This window comes from Mesitornis unicolor, unplaced genomic scaffold (genome assembly GCF_000695765.1).
Source record: "Mesitornis unicolor isolate BGI_N332 unplaced genomic scaffold, ASM69576v1 scaffold44642, whole genome shotgun sequence".
Taxonomy (NCBI): domain Eukaryota; kingdom Metazoa; phylum Chordata; class Aves; order Mesitornithiformes; family Mesitornithidae; genus Mesitornis; species Mesitornis unicolor.
Genome location: NW_010169363.1, coordinates 20,446 through 37,880, shown reverse-complemented (window position 1 = coordinate 37,880; position 17,435 = coordinate 20,446). Strand labels below are relative to the sequence as shown.

The 17,435-nt window shown below is 41.2% G+C and overlaps 1 protein-coding gene across 1 annotated transcript in view; it reads right to left on the bottom strand.

Annotated features, from left to right (window-relative positions):
- The window catches only part of CACHD1 (cache domain containing 1), a 58,685-nt gene that overhangs the window by 36,910 nt on the left and 4,340 nt on the right, over positions 1-17,435 (bottom strand). The window contains exons 2-3 of the mRNA XM_010179313.1: positions 13,757-13,905; positions 1,686-1,792 (exon numbers count right to left, since the gene is read on the bottom strand). Of these exons, the coding sequence (XP_010177615.1) occupies positions 1,686-1,792; positions 13,757-13,764 (115 nt within the window). The 5' untranslated portion in view covers positions 13,765-13,905. The remainder of the gene's footprint in view (positions 1-1,685; positions 1,793-13,756; positions 13,906-17,435) is intronic.

Here is a 17,435-nt window from a genome sequence, read left to right as displayed (position 1 = left end):
CACGCTTTCCATCCCGTTTCTCTCTTACAGGCGTTTCCTCGCTAATAAAAAAAACTCCTCCCAAAGGCTGTGTTTGTGAGAGCTGCTAACAGGAAAGCTGGAGGAGAGGCTGCTGTCAGTAAATCCTGAAGCATTTCCCTGTTCTTACTATCACTGCAATCCCTCTCCTCTGCTGCTGCCAATGCCATTTTTTTAAGATGCTCCTGTCATAGCTCTCAAGCTGGAGGCAAGGGAAGGGGATGCCCTCAAGTCTTGGTGTTGAGCCAGGAGAGCAAGAAGCTTCAACATGCACTCACTCTGTGTCTGTAAGAATTCAAACCAGAAATTTATAAAAATATTTAATGGAAACTATAGCTCATTTGTTTTCCACCACCCAAAAAAAGGAGTATTTCTTTAATACTTATTTTACATCTTCTGCAGTAGAAAAAGGAGTTTTTTTACTTAAACAAAGAACATTCATTCAATGCTTTGCTTTTATAACAATGCCTGAAAACTTGCTTTCAAAATTTATTTTGATTAATCAACTGCATGTAATTTTAAACATTACTTTAATAAGTTGTTTGTTTGCTTTTAATAAAGAGAGAGCTTATGAGTAAAACAAAGGATAGGAAGTGAACGAAGAAGGATGGAAAACACTACACGAATTATGGAGATGAGATGTACGTCAGGAAATCAGCTTGTCTGGCCAGCACCTGCATTCAGGATGTGGTACACACTGCACGGGATGGAAAGGAACCGATGGGGACTGTGCACTTTGCTTTTGCTTTTTACTTTTTCTTTTTAGATTTTCATTAGAAATCCACAAAGCAAAGCTATAAGAAGGGACACAGTAAGAGAGGCGAGAGAGAGAAATTTGGGTTATTTCCATCCTATTTGTTGATGATATGCTAATGCTCTGTGCTCAAAAAAAATAATTAAAAATCAACAAACAAAAAACCCCAAAACTTATGCTAAATGAAATCCACAACCAAAGTCTATAGTGTTCTCTAATTTACAACAGTAAGGCATCCATCATAAAAAGTATGACTAAAATACCCCTGAAATCCATGTATTAATTCAAGTTGACTAGGATGCAAAACAAACCCAAACCTTGCTGCAGCAGAGGACCAAAAGCTGAATTTTTCAGGGATAATTCATATGGATTTTGGTTCTAAGCATATTTCTAGCTCTTTAAGTGTGTCAAGCAAATGCATTGACTGTCAAGATGGATATGCCCTGGCAGGACAAAGAAAGGCAATATTTTAGGACGTCCTTATATTGCGTAGCTTTTGCATATTGCTGCAAACGCAGCCTCGCAGGAGCTGAATTCGGCTAAGGAGATCAGAGAAACTTCTTTTCACAGCCCCTTCAGCAGCTGACACTGCTGATGTCAAAGCAGACAGGAAGGAAAGTGCCTTGAAAAAGTAAGAACTAAAAAGTGCATAAACCACAACAAAATTATCCAGGGTAGGCTGGAATCAAATCTTCATGTCATTTTCATAAAGCACTCAGACGAAGGGCATTACTTCAGGTATCATCTTGCAATCACGAAATCTCAAATTAAGAGCGGTGTGACAGTTTCAAGGAGAAAGAAAAGCTTGTTGCTATGGCAATCAATGCTAATTCTCTGTGCCAAGGAAATGGTAAATCTAATGGGAAAAAAACCCCTACAACAGAAGGAAAAAAGCCCAAACTATGCGGCTTACCAGAATTTAAGTCACGTCCTGGGTTGAAGGCTCTGCTGTTGACAGTGGTGGACAGTCTATCGCAGCTGATGGTCCTGGAAACGTTGGTGTTGAAATTCCCATCAAATCTGCAGTGACAACAGCAGGATTAGCGCTCAAACACTGTCTACTGAAGCTAGACAGCATTCACAATGGAAACACATCTTTTTGGAGGTTCAATGGAAAAGAACATTTTGGAAACGTAATGAGCTCATCACGGCTGGATTGCATCTGCTCTCTAAAATGATACATTGCATTTTCCCCCACAATATTCTTTGAAAGACTCTTTCACCAGTACCATTGTTTCATCTTTCACTTTAAAAATAATTATTCTAAGTGTCTTGCATGAAGAGGCTTTCCTCTTTATGTCTTTACGAAAAAGATCTGATAAAGCAATTATAAACCTGTTTTCTGTACCAAAACTTTAGGATCTGCATTCCAAATAGTGGAAGGAACTTAGTCTGAAGTTTTATTTTATTTTGGTTAGGTTAAATAATCAAATACATTCATAACTGTAGTTCAAAAAGTATTCTAGTGCACAGCTTTAAGTATGATAAAATATAATTAAACCAATGCCTTAAAAAGGGCATTGACCCTTTAAAAGGGTCATAAATAACTAGAAACCTTTCTGAAGCTTCCAAGGGCTTCAATGCAGTTTTGTATCATTTACATAGACCAATTTAATTTGTTAACATTCTTGTGGATGACATTTGACTTACGGTCTGACTATTCCAGAACTTCAAAAACCTATTTACTTCCTAGCAGAGAAATTTTCTCCCATCAACCTATTTCTAAGAAATGACAACAAACTGCAAGCAAGGTCTGCATCAAAGCCCATCCTGGAAGAAAAGCCCTCGTAGCCTTTCTGGCATAAATGTTGATCAGAAACCAGGCCTGGAGAGAAACTGGGCAGAAAAGGGCTTTATTCAATACTGTCAAGGCTAAACCAGCAAATTACATAAAAACCAGCTCCATCAAATATACTGATCAACTGATTTGATATTAATGGCACATCAATCACTGGCTCACACCTATACACCACTCAAAAATGGAAATGCAGTTGGTTGTGACTACTTCAACAAATGCGGTGCTCAGTAAGAATGGGAAGATGCCGATTTTTCTGGTGCTGTCCTCACAGAAGATTTGCTGTAAGGGCTGGGGTTCATAGAGACAAACAGACAACAAAATATTGCACTTCTACCTCAGCCCCTTAAAACAGCTATTAGCAGAAACAAAACCCGCAGACAGATGGAAGTGGTTACCACAAGGAAATCTCAAGTTCTGACCACAGGAAGCAAATCTTTTCAAGCGAACTAAAACTCTCTCTAATCCAATATATTTTCTTTCAGCCCAACTCAAAACAATTTCATCCTGCGGGGAAGAGCTGCAGCAGCCCCAGGCAGACGCAGGATCTGATCTCCATCAGAGGTTTAACTTCTGGTTTCAGTGAAGATTATAGCATGGCCTTCTCACAAGTTGAGAAGTTTGCTCTTTGAGTATAGGGTTCATTTCTGGGTGTTCAGTTCTGGGCCCCTCACTGGAAGAAGGATGTTGAGATTCTGGAGCGTGTTCAGAGAAGAGCCACAAGGATGATGAGGGCTCTGGAGAACAAGCCTGATGAGGAGCGGCTGAGGGAACTGGGCTTTTTTCGCCTGGAGAAGAGAAGGCTGAGGGGAGACCTCATCACCACCTACAACTGCCTCAAGGGAGCTTGTAGAGAGGTGGGCGCTGGGCTCTTCTCCCAGGTGATGGGGGATAGAACAAGGGGAAACGGCACCAAGCTGTGCCAAGGGAGGTTCAGGTTAGAGATAAGGAGGAAGTTCTTTACTGAGAGGGTCGTCAGAAGCTGGGAGGTGGTGGAGTCACCATCCTTGGATGTATTTAAAGAGCAGGTAGACGAGGTACTTAAGGATATGGTTTAGTGGGTAGACAGGAACGGTTGGACATGGTGATCTCGGAGGTCTTTTCCAACCGAGCGATTCTGTGATTCTGTGATTTCCTGAGAACTTACTATTAAACACTGTCATGATTTTCTGAACTATGAATAAGTAATATAGTCTTTTGTACAAATGCACAGCAAAACCTCAGACACTGACTTCTTTGGTCTTTACATCAGCTTAAATGTTATGACTCTTGCAGAGTCACAAGAAGACTCATTTTCCACAGCTAGAGTTCACCAGAGGCTCTGTTTGAAGAAGTGCTAATCAAATTGAATCTTTGACTATGCAAAAAGTGATCGTTACTAATTACTAACTGCTTAATTTTAATATCTTCACTGCCACATACGAACACCAATAAAAACAATGTCTCCTTAAACTGGCATGCTTTAAGATTAATCTATATCCACAAATACTTAAATGCTTCTTAAACCAGCTGCATTATTCTTCAAGGAGTTGAATGAGACTTGATACACCAGTGAACAGAGTTACTGAGGCACCAACATTTTTTGATGTCTTCTCAAACCTGGACACATTCTCTCATCTCTTTAAAGATAATTTTCATACCTCGGTCTTCTGACACAGCCTTATCACCATACACAGAGGTGTAACTCTGCTTGCCCTCCCCTGTCTCCACCAAACAACACTCAATTAGGAACTTGCTCGTCGCTGGAGAAACATCTTTAATTGCTGCAGCTGCTCAACACGCTGAAACCACCGAGCGATCAGCGACGTGAAAAATGCCGTGTACAGCAGGAACAAGAGCAGGCAACTGAAGTCCTTGCTCTACAAAAAGCACTGTGGGTTCCTTATTGGATACAGGCATTTGGTGCTTTTGGTATTTTATCCAAAACAGCACAATCAACAGCAAACTGGTGTTTGGATTCAAGACTCAGAGAGGGGCAAAGAGCTTTTGATGAGCATCTGCATCACCCTTGCTCTTCATGGCAAGGAAGAGAGAAGCAGACAGACAGACAGACAGACAGACAGACAAGTCCTCTTATCTGACCCCACGGCCATCAGGCTGTCAAGAAGGGATGCTACAGACACCAAAACAGCCAAACTGTGATGGTGTGGAGCTCTGCATGGGCTCATCTGCTCTCCTTGTTGAATTTACTGGCAATCTGCACGCTGAAAACTCCCCCAGGTCCTCTCCATGGAGGAAAAGACTTGACGTTTCACAGGAGCATAGTTCTCGGATCAAGGCTGTGGCTTCTCCTATTCCCATTAAAACGTAACCACTTCAAAAAATTACAGTTCCTACCAAGCAATCAAAAATACCATTGATTTTTTCTTGGCTCGAGAATCTCCAGGCTAAGATTGATGGCTAAAGGAAGGGTTTCACTAAAAGCACGTTTATCTTTGGGCAAAACCAGGCAGAGAAGAGCTACAGACTGCAAATTAAACACCTCCATGCTAAAGAAATATTTCCGAGAAATACCAAAGAATGAACTTTTTTAAAGATAATGACTTTTCAGGATGTCAGCTAATTGTCCCAGTGCTCCCATCAAAATCTGTTAGTGATGGCAACAGGATACCTTGTTAGCAGCTGACATTATTCATGTCTCAGAACACAGGCAGTAAGTGCTGGGGTTTAATTCAAAATCATCTGGAATCTTCCTCTTGATCTTATTTTATGCCAAAAGTCACCGCTCACAGTCCCTCAAAATGACAAGCGCATCCTGACGTGCAGTTCTCACACTACCCAAAGTGCTTGCTTTAAATTCTCCAGCAGAGTTGCACGTATCTTGATTCAAAATGTTGGGTGTATCGCTACATCCCTTCCTAGCACACACAGCACTGCCACTGAATTTCAGGTGTCTCAGCCACAACAGATATTAACAGGGGGTTTCAAGGAGATGAACACTAGGTCCAATTCTGGCATGTGGGAAGACAAAAATGAAGTTATCGCCCTCAACTGCCCCACCACGGGATCAGGGTTTCAGCTATAAACACCCGATTTACATTGCATTTCCTACTGGAGCACGTCAAAGCACTTTAATGCAAAAATCAACAAAGTCCCTCAGCTTTTATCCCTTTTCTTTTTCAGTATTATGTTACCCATCAGGAAAATGAAGATATAGATGTCCAATTAACCTGCAGCAGAGCTGGAGAAGGAAAGCAAGAAATTACTGCAGTTCAGTCCATCCCTCCTTACTCTTGCTACAGCACAAAAGCAGCAAAAAGAGAATACAGTTAATAGGAAAATGATAGAAATAAAATATGCAGAAGAACAATAGTTTTAAATGCCATAAGTTAAAGACCAGCCCTCAGACAGAGCTGTCATCCTAGAGCAAGGACTGCTCCAGACTGAGCTATGTGGGATGTCTACCTCAAACCTCTTCTCAGGAGCAGCTTTTGCCTTAAAACTGACTTTCTGCATTTTGCAATGGAGCATATTTTTAAGGCACGACTGGTTCCATGATACAAGGACCTGGAGAAGAGACCAGATCCCATCGCAAACGTCCTCAGAAAACCAAGACCAGAAACTGGACAAAGGCAAATTTACATTGCAGTATTTGTGATCATTTTAACTGCACTGGAGAATTTTCCACGTGCTGCTTCTGGGTGCCTTTAAGTTGTTTCAATTAAGAATGTGCTACTAACCTATTTGGCAATCTTCAGGATTAAAGCAACAATTGAAATTAAAGCCTCAACAGTGCCAGACATTTACAGTAAATGCTTATATTCTTGGCTGTAATCACAGAATCATTGAATTGTTTGGCTTGGAAGGGACCTTAAATATCACCTGGTCCAACCCCCATGTGCAGGGACACCTCCACCAGCCCAGGCTGCTCCAAGCCCCATCCGACCTGGCCCTGGGCACTGCCAGGGAGGGGCATCCCCTGGTTTAACCTCCCCTATGACATATTTATACCTTCCAAGTTTTCCGCACAGGTTTCACACTGTCCAAATCTTCCCATTGCTTGCTTTGGAAGAAGCTAAAAATCAAAAAAGTCTAATATTTTAAGATTTGCAGACAAACGTTCATCACCACCTATTCTCTGCATAAAGGCGACTTAATTTTTGCCAGTATATCCCACTTTTGCCAGCCACAAGACTATGAGGTGGATGACAAAAGCAATGGCTGACCAAGGTCTCCTCCGAGATGTAGCCCAAAATATTCAACATTCAACACCACAGCCAACACTCAAGAGGTCCGCTACCAGAAGGTAGAGGTAGAAGTCCTCACCAGAAACACAATACAACTTGTATGTAGGTGTAATTCATTTTTGTACTTAATTAAATGAGAGCAAAAGACATTGGCTGAAATGAAATTTCGATACAAGCCCCCTCACGCCATCCCCCTTTCCCTGCCTCTCTCCAAAAAGCCCTTCCTCCCAGATTCCCTTTAATGAATGCCCGATCGAAACCGCGTCCCGCGGGAGCAACTGGAGCCGCAACTCCCACTTTGATCTCCTCCCCACGGAGAAACGCGCTCCCTGCCTGGCTCGCAAGATGTTCGCTTGATTGACGTTGGCTCTGATGTGCAGCCGCCTTTGAACTTCAAGACGCTCAATTCCCAACGGGCTGCGCTCATTTTTATTCCCCTTCAACGGGATTTACAAGCAGGAGATCAGCAAGCGGAGGAGATAAAATGAATCTGCAGAAGCTTTGAATCTTACATCAAAACAGCGCTTGAGTGAGCTCCAATTGGATTTTGCTCGGCCTGAATTTACAGTGTAAATCAGCCTCTTTTTACAGTTGCAGTTTAGGGGAAAATGAGGGAGCTGGGTAGAAAAATGACACTTGAGCAGCTGCTGAGGGGTCCTCGTTGTTTTAAGGTTCATTTCTTTCCCTCTCTTTCTGTGCATAGAAATTGAAAGCTGATTTTAACATGCAAATGAAATTATGTTAGTACATTGAAACGTCAGTATTTCCTCTGAAGTTCACAACTAGGCACGTTTTCTTGATTGTAAGGCAAGATTTTCACTCTTATTTTACATACTTAAATGTATGGTTCCTACCAAACAGAATGCTGGAAAATGATGTTTTTAGGAGTACTGTTTTTTTTAAAAAGCTACTGATGACCCAGTTAACCAGTTTCTTCTGGCAAGGCACAGAAGTTGTTCCAGTTATTTCAACTACCACTTGAAAAAGTCAAAGTACACTTGCTCTCAGATGTAAATAAAGTATATTATTGGAAGGGGGACTGCGACCCAGTGACACAAACTATTCCAAAAAACACTTTTTCATGAGGAGGTCCACATTTACAAAGTAAGAGCAACAGTCAGGAGAACAATTTCCTAAATACCTGCTGCAGTTTATGGACGCAGCCAGGTCACACCAAGAGTAGCACTATGCACGCTCCCTACATTTTCTACGAACCCACATGCATTACTGTAGCCCGATACCCTGCAAGAACAGCAAACACAACTTAAATTTCATTTACTGTGGCCCACCCACTTCTCCTTTGGAAGTGCAGCTCTTCAGATATTGCAGCAACTGAAGGAACTGAATGGGATTCCCGTTATCTCCCACTTAACCGCTCCGGAGAGGAAAGATAAACACAGAGAGAGCTGCGATAAAACTGAACTGCATTAGCAAATATTTAACTGTCTGTTTAAAGAAGAAAAAACCAGACCACTTCTGAAGGCGGTATCACAGTCAGGGAGTAAATGATTTTCAAAAATAGGTTTGTAAACTCACTTATTCAAACAGCTCTATTAATGTTTGTAGCACAGCGCTGCCAAGTAGTACATTTTACCAACAAATATTTCTCCATTCCATCTCCTTTCACAAAGCTAGATAAATGCATTCCCGAAGCTCTTATCAGCACGGTTCAATAAGGAACAAAAACAGATTTCCAGCTGCCGTGAAACATATATGTTAGCAGCAGAAGCAAGAGCGTTCATGAACGACCCTTTAAAAGCTTTTTCTCTGGTTTGCATTGGAAAAACTGCACAGGCAGCTGCATGTGTCCTCACAAATGCATCTGAATAGGAAGTTATAGCCTCTTTTTTTAAAAGAAGTAATCTTAGTGCAGATACGCAGGGCTTTGCTTATTTATGTGCTTTTTCCTGCGTCTCCACGTGTAATTACTGTGCAAACGCAACTTTAAGTTACCTTTAAGGCAAAACTGGAACTATATAAAACTACTTCTGAAAGTCTCTCCTACCAGAGCCAGCTGCCATCAGTCACAGCTTCACCTGAAAAAGGCGATTTGTACACCAGGTAGATTATGAACACTCAGACATTACACACATCATCAGACTTACTCCTCCTTTTTACATGGAAAGAGTTTGATCTTCTTTCATCTGCAAATATTCAATCTAAAACACTTATTTGATCTACATTTTGCCATTCAGTCCAACATCATCTTTCTGAAGAAAGCTATTCCGGTTGTCACTCACAAGTCACACCTGCAAAGTTACAACCCCACACAAAGCTAATGCTTCCAAACCTGTTTCCTGAAACTCCCTCACTGTGAAATCTTTTCACACCTGACACGTATCCCATAAGTTCCCACTGGAGGTGCAGGGAAAGCTGCAGGTGCTCAGTACTTCTCATAAATAAACAGTGTTTGTTCTTTCCCCTACCCTCTTGCTGACACTGTTATAAAGGTATTTAACCTCCAAAGAGGGAAGGTACTTTAATTAAAACACTGTCTTGTAAAAAACCACCCAACTCAATCCTGACAGGGAATGTCTGGAGACAGCACGAAAGCCTTTTCTCATGGCTTCTTCAGGAGCCTTTTTTAGTGTGGAAACACAAAGCCTTATTTCTCCAGCAGGTATTTCTTCAAGGATTAGAAGGTGCACATCACTCGACATCCATTTTCCTTATCTCCCATCAGTTTACCCATCCATTTTGCCTGGAGCACTTTATCCATCTGAACGCTGTCTGGTTGGAGCGATGCCATGGGCTGCCTCTTCTCAAATGCAGCACAAAGCCCTGGGAAAAGGAGCAAGGCTCCAGGCTCTGACCCCATGGGCACAAACAGAGCCCAGATGGTAGCGCAGATACCAGATTTTGGTACCATCCACTCCTAATTTTGTCTGAAAGCTATGCTCTCTGCTTGCTCTTCTCAACTGTTGTCTCTCCTTCCATTGCCATCATGGTTTATTCCCATTCCCAAACCTTCATTATGTAGAACTGAAAATGCGAACAGCTATATCTGAAGCAAGGATCAGCAAAACCTACAGTTATTGAATTAAGGCCTGTGGAAAAATTCCTTGCCAAAACTGCTCAATAACCACCAACTGCACTGCCTCATCAAGCTGATTTTGTATATTCTAATTTATTTATTTTCTCCACTTTTCAAAACAAGATCCATTGCATAAACCTGCCCTGGTGGAGAGAACAGATACAGGATTGCTAGTACTTCCACTAGTTAGGCCAGTATGTGTGGGGTACATTATAGCAACCAAAAGCAGAGTCAGCCTGTTCATACGAATTCAGAATCAGTCACTATGGACTGCAATCACAGCTATAGGGAAGCGCACTCATTTGGGCTCCTCACTGCAAAAGCCAACACCACATAGCAGCAGTAAATGAAATCTTGTTTTCCTTGTCATATCTCACTACTCAACAAAGGAGCAATTTAAATGCCAGGTTTATTTTATATTACAGTTGGTGCTTTCTAAGCCCTATTTCATATCACTCATACTCACCAACTGCGCTATTCTCACAGTTTATCTTAAGCAACATGGCAAACTCTTCTAAGCCAATGCTGAGACTTTCCAGATAAATACAAGCAGATACCAGGCCACACACGGATAATTTTGTTAATGCTAACTACAAATATAAACTAAATAAAGATACCAAGCCATTAAAAAACCCTCAAAAATAAATCTTCTCTCTACACAATAGTTCATCATCTCTACTTTACACATGTGATTTTTCCAATACAAACCCAAATTTGCTGCATTCCTGCAGCAATGTCACTAAGCTACACAGTGGTGTAAGAGGCTGATGGAGAAATCGCCTGACAACACGACGTGCCCTCAGTTTTACAAATGTCAGCGTGCATTTAGAGGCTGAACACGGAGTGATAAACAACCTTACATATTGTGGGACAAGCCTTCAAATCTACCTTAAAAATATAGCCTGAAGATAATGCACTTCTGACTCTGTTCTTGCACCAAATGTTTACTCAAGGAAAGAGGCCCCATGACGAAACACCTCCAGACACCAAGAGAAAGAATACACAGAGTTAAGCAGTTGTAACACAAATATTTCACAACCCTCCTGCAAGAAAAACCACAGCCCTAAGGACACCACATTTTCCAGTTACAACCCAAAGCAAAATATCTCCTGAAAATAGCAAATTGTACAGACAAATCTGTGTCTTTTTCAATGTGACCTCTTCTACAGCGGCAGCTAATACAGGCTCTAAACCAAGCGACTGTAGTTACTGTTGCTCTGCCCAGCACTAACTCACATCTTTTAAATGTCACCAGCAAAAGCACACCTAACTTAACTCCTCACCAGCACAAACCTCCTCATAGCTGGACCAAGTTAGTCCAAAAATTAAATGTGGAAGCGTTCGAGTAAATCAGCAGCCTTCAAAATATGATCCCAATATCCAGGTGGAAGATATCTGTGTCTGTGTTTTCAGAACAATTCCTAAATCCACATTCAAACACTCATATGTGTGATCCAGTTCCTCAAAATCTGGCCGTTAAGTGAGGTATCTTAACTTGTAGTATTTTCTGTCCAAAATCTCAGTCCATGTATTCCTCTGGCCAAAAAGAAACAGCTCTTGGTGATTTTCAACGCGCCTGCCTGCAAAGACTTGCGCACTGGTGGCCATTTTCTCCCTTTCAGCCAGGCCTTGAGGTGAACACGGGAGAGAAACAGGGATTCTAACGAGCAAGTAAGCTTTTAGTTTTTATGGAAAGCTTCTGCTTAAAAAGAAAGTAACCTCATTTTGACATTTCCATTAAAAATTAATTGTTTTCTGGAGAGAGAGGCAGCTGAGGGCAGGTTTTGAGGCAGCTGACAACGCTGAGCAGGGAAATGGCAGGAAGTGCCCTCCTGGCATTTCAGGAACAACCACCTCCCAGCCGTGTAAAATGTTTCACTTTCCCCCTTAGCAGGCTTGTGTCAAACATAAGACCCAATAATGCCACCTTGGATATCAACCTTAGCTTGTTTCCCCCGACATTTTTCACCAAAATGGGGAATCTCCCCAAAGGGAGATGCCATGGAGAAGAAAAACAAAAGGGGGAGGAATGACAAATGAAACTATGGCAAAAGTATTTAGACAATTTGGTAATTAACAAAACATGGCACCAGTAACAACTCTGAAGTTCAGTTTTGCAAGAAAAACATGTTTTTACATTCTTTCTTGGTATGACTTGCAGGTGATTTCCTTAAGATGGCAGTGGATATGTTACGGATGGTTTGATAAGCCCCTATTCTTCAACCACACATACTTAACAGGGTCTTGCCAAAGTGCTGTCTGGAAGATCCTGCAGACAGACAGACTGCTCTGGTAACTGCTTTAGCAGATTTAATGTTATCAAGTCAATAAACTAAATACTGAGAGTTATACTGTAGAGCCTGCACGAGGAGCTCTGCAAATAGCAAATTCACCTCTGTGCTTTGCCAGCTGTGACCTGCAGTGCGTTTTTCAAACCACTTACTGTGAAGGATCTGTATGCAAGTCCACCACGGGTAAAGAAATTTCTAAAGGACTTCCAAGCTAAGTAATTTCTGGGGACAAAGTGGAAGGAAATGAATGAAAGTTTCCAGACTAAAAGCAGGCCTCTTTTTTCTTTTTATTAAAATTATGGAATATTGGGAAGGGGGTTATAAATCTCATTCCTCCTCTTCACCCCTTGCTTGGAAGGTGTTACCGTTGGCTGGTGGTTCTTGCATGGAGAGATCAGAAAGCAGAAAGGTCTTCATCCTCAATGAATTCTTGACCTTCCTCCTAATGGTGTCAACAGTCTGGGCACTGAGCCCCACATGTGCCAGCATTTTACATAGGGACCTCATCCAGCAGGAACTGCACCAAAATCACCACATCTATGTACAACCCAACAGCAAGGAACCCCTTTCTTCGGGGCCACATGAGGTTTAACCCTATCGAGATTTCCTATTTTCTTGCCAATTGAAACAAGCAAGTGGCCTTTCCGTCCAGACGCAGGTTCATACCACGTATTTGAACGCAGTGAATATTTTAAATCCATATATAAACAAAGGTTAATGCCATGCTTCAGAAAAGATGAAAGCTTGCTGGTCTTAAGAGAAAGGCTGTCTTATAAAGTTAGATAGCAGAAATTTCTTTTAGTATTTATTACTCAAATTACTTTCCTCTCTCTAAAATGTTTTTAAATCAGACTGAGATATAAACAAAGAAAATGTACTGTAATCAAGGTTTGCATAAACTGAAGTTACTCTTGTTCTTTTCTAGCACATATGGAAGTAAATGTTTAAAATGTTGAGCATATAAAAGAAATTATTACACTTTATTTGAAAAATCAGACCTATCACACCTTCCTACAATTAGGAAACCCAAAGAAGTTTCTGCAAATACACAGTACAATACAGCAAGATTAAAGACAACCAGCTGCCTGGATTTAGACTATTCAAAACTCCTGTATTTAATACCAAAACAAATCAAAAATGAGCAAATTCCATTTCCAAGTTATATTCTCCATTTCGGTAAACCTTTGCGTATCAAACAGCAGCAGGTCAACTCGATTAAACTGTAATGCAATATTTTTAGCATGTGATGTACTGACTAACTCGTGATTTTGGTTACTGCATTTCAAAGGAAAAAAAAAGTCCCATGACCAGCTTCAGAAGAGTTATTCAGGGTAAGCAGTGTTTCGATGCAAAAACAGTGTCTTGGATACAGGCTCATTTTGTATAAAAGACTTTTCCATGCAGCTAAAGGTTGAATAAACTTTTTTCCTTTTTGTTTCATTTTACAACCCAGCACAGCTGAGTCCCAGTCTCTGTTTAGCTCCTCATTAAACATGCTCATAGTAGAAATGTAAAAGAATACAAGGACAAGCTAAGGAGCACCTTAGGAGTACAGTGTTCCCCCTTTTTCAGAGTTATCGAGAGTGGTAGAAAATACAGGCTATTTTGCAAGGACATAATCTTTTCTCTTCACATATTAAATGACAGCATTAAGTAATTTCAGAATTTAACACTTACTCCATCATAGAGGGTGGAATTGTGCAGCAGTCTTGGATGGCGGTCAAGGGCGATGTGAGATGAGCAGTGTACGACGCTTCCACTACTTGCTTGTTACGGTTCACAACATCCAAGTAGCGGTTAAATTTCTCACGGATTTTTTTTGCCAACTGAAAAAAAAAAGAAGAAAGACGAAAATTAAGCCAGTTTCTTTGTATTACCACATTCCTTATCAACAAATTTGGATGCAAAGTAAAACCTGCATGTGTTAGAGATACCTGTTGTCTGCTTTGCTCATTGGACTTCTGTTTTGGTGGCTTAAGTGCTGTAAAGTCAATAATTAATACTATTGGCCATAGAAAGTGGTCTATACTTAAAGATAAAAAACATTTACCATGTAGCAACAGGTACATCGAGTTTTGCATGACGGGAAAGCGAAATTTCCACTATACTGAATTTCCCTTTCAGTAAGAACTGACACCGGGATGTGACTCTACCTGTGCCACTGGCCTACCACTGAAGCTCTCCCATATGATGCTTTTACAAGGCCTGACAAGGACGGGATGGAGATTAAAATAAAGAGGCCACAAGTCAATTTAAAGAATAAATAGACACTTAAGGAAAGCCCAAGTAACAGTATTAGAGAAGACCACGTTTACAGAGAAATCTCTTACTGCTACAGGAGCAAAGAGCTGACAGCACATCTGCCAGAAAACTCAGTTTATTGAAGGGAACAAGCTCAGGATCCAGGCAGCTTCGAACAGTGGCATGAATATTGCTCTGTTCATCAGCAGCTTCCTCAGTCAGATGGATCTGTGCAGAAGTATTTCACAACTCCTTTCATGGAGTTCTCATTGCTTTTTGGGCAAAATAAGCCATCCCAGGTTTTGCTTTTTCCTTTGTGTCTCCTGCTGCTTTCCTGAGGGACACCACAGGTTTTTAGCTGAGCATCATCCAAGTGATTTTCTTAAATTGATCGAGCCTCACTGTGGCTACTTATAACCTACAACAGCTTAACTACAGACTTTAAATTACAATAAAATGAGAAACCTGTAATTGGCATTATTACAGGTCGAAAATAATGACAGCTGTCTCACCCAGATGAAATTCCTCCACAAGCCTTTTGTTGCCAGAGGTCCCTCTGCTGAGGCAGCCACTTATAAATCAGGACAAGGTTTAGAGGTTACACTATTACTTGTAAGAGCAGCTGATCGTATTTCTCTCCTTTCAGAAAGTGAACACAAACAGACTGTCAGCCCTCCCCAACAATTCTCAGGCCTTTAAAAAAAAAAATAAAAAATCAGAGTGCTTGAGAAACAGCAACTTCACAATGAGCCCGACTATTGACTTAGAGGGGAAAATTAAAAGGCAAAAATTTGTGGCTGATAATTGTGCAAATGTGACAGTAAATACAGTTACTAGGAAGGATTCACAAGAAATATTTACTGAGAGTTTTGATCCAAGTCTTTCATTCAAAGTGAGACATTAATGAAATGGATCAGGCACATACAAAATTTGCTCTGGCACGTTCAGTATCCTTTTTGCAACACATCTATTAATCTTAAATGAAAGAGAATCATCTCTGACCAATACACTGCAGCACTGGATACTCAAAAATACTGCATTTCTTCAAACTTTCTGCAGAGCTGAACTGTGTTGTTAATTCCCCATGCTCATCTCTCCAGCCCCCTGTAAGAGCCGCACTCTTTGGGGATGATTTAACGGCACCGCTACATTTGTGTGCTGAGAAACACAGTGGTTGTTCCAGATCCCCGGGACTGACAAATGTCTTTCCTAACTATTATCACCAGGATGTTTCATCATGATTTACTTCGTTATGCGAATAACGAGGCCCACACTGATAACGGCACTGCCTTCGCCTCCATTGTTCCCAGGGAATGCTGCAGCCCAGCGCCAGGTCTCCTAGGAGCACATGTTTTAATAGGACCTTGCTCAAATGACGTGCAGAATTACACCTAATTAGCTTTGCAGAATGATTTACTGCCAAGGCACCAAAGGGCTACTAATGGTCTCCTCCATGTTAGGCATCCAACATCATTCAATTGCTCCCAGTTGTTAGATAACAAGCTGCTGGGTAGTTCCTTTTCTATTTTCCAGTAAACTTTCTTCTTGTCCATCTGTACTCCTCAAATGTGTCCCTGAAAATTTTTTTCTTCTGGAGGGTCTTAAACATGCAGAAATCAAATTTCCTAAATTGAAGCATTTAAGTTTCATGGTTACAAAGTTCCCATCTCAGTCTGGGCAAGTGAAACACTTGTGAACAGATTTGTGAATCTATACACTTCTTTCTTGGTTTCCCAACCTGAAATCACAACAAGGGGCTTAAGTTTGCTTAAAAAAGGACCATCCGACTGGCATTAGCAGAAACAGAACATGGAGCATCAGAGCAACAGTTTGGAATTCTGCTTTTCTCTGAGAAACGACTGCTGTACAGGATGGGGTTTCAGTGTTGATGAGTCCTCACCTTCCAGCTTGAAAGATAAAAGCACCTCACGGTCTCTGAATTTCACCTGGCTGTGAGGAGCCTGAAGATCTGACAAATCTGTTTTTCAGAAGAGCCCATACCTCAGAAGCCGATAAAAAGCAACTGCTTAGTACCTGAACTGCATCTCCCATCTAAAACACCTCTGAATGGCTCAAAGTCATTACTTTACTTTTATTAAATGGGATCCAACACAACAAGGGACCTGATGCCCCCCAGAGCTACACAGACATCTATTCCCTGCCTGTGGACATAAATGTGATTGGAAGAACTGAGTTTGTCTGAAATACCCTAAAAATACTGCCCTCAGAGTAAAGAATACTCCCAGCAATCAAAACCACTTTAAAACAAGCTGACTTGAAAAAGTCACCAATGGCAACATGATCCAAAAATCAATTTTCCATTGAAAAGTGATTACAATGAATAAACCACGTGAAGAACCTAAGGGTAACACATCAATCAGCTCAAAAAATGACTAAATCCAAATGGTTCTAATTCACCAAATCAAGAAGTATAATCCAGATGAAGCCTAACAAAACTAACTTAATTTTTCTTCCATAGTTGGGCTTCATTGGAGCACAAAAATCCATGGCAGTGAACAGGCATTCCAGTTCTCAGCGATTAAAACAACAGCACGAAATAATACTACAGATTTCCTAGCTGCTCGTCCCGCCTGGCGCGCTCACGCATGCATGCACACACACACCGTCAGCTCACGAACATCATTCCCCTTGCAAAGCCACGCACTTGGTCGCTGGAGCCTGTCAGAATAAAAGCTGAGGGCTTAAATCAGCTTCTCATTCTTCCAAATAAAAAGCTAAAATCTTTAACCAAAACCCCCTATTTTTTCCAACATATTCCCTGCTTTTTTTACCCTGCCCAGAGCTGATGACTGCTGCATACGGATGCAAGATGCACACCACAGATCTCTGGTTACAAATCTCAAAGGTACAAAAAGAAAGATAACAAATAATGAGAGGACACAGCACTGGACTAAGAAACCACCCAAACATAATTGTTTAAAACATTTTTGAAGGTAAACTGGAAAACTGTGTCCCAAATCAGGCCTATAAAAGGGGCAGGCAGCTGACATCCCGCGCTCGGGTATACCCTTGGGAAGTACCAAGCGTGACAGACATTTCCTGCTCCCACAGAAATGCTCAAATTCACCCATTGTAATGGAGACTAAAATAAACC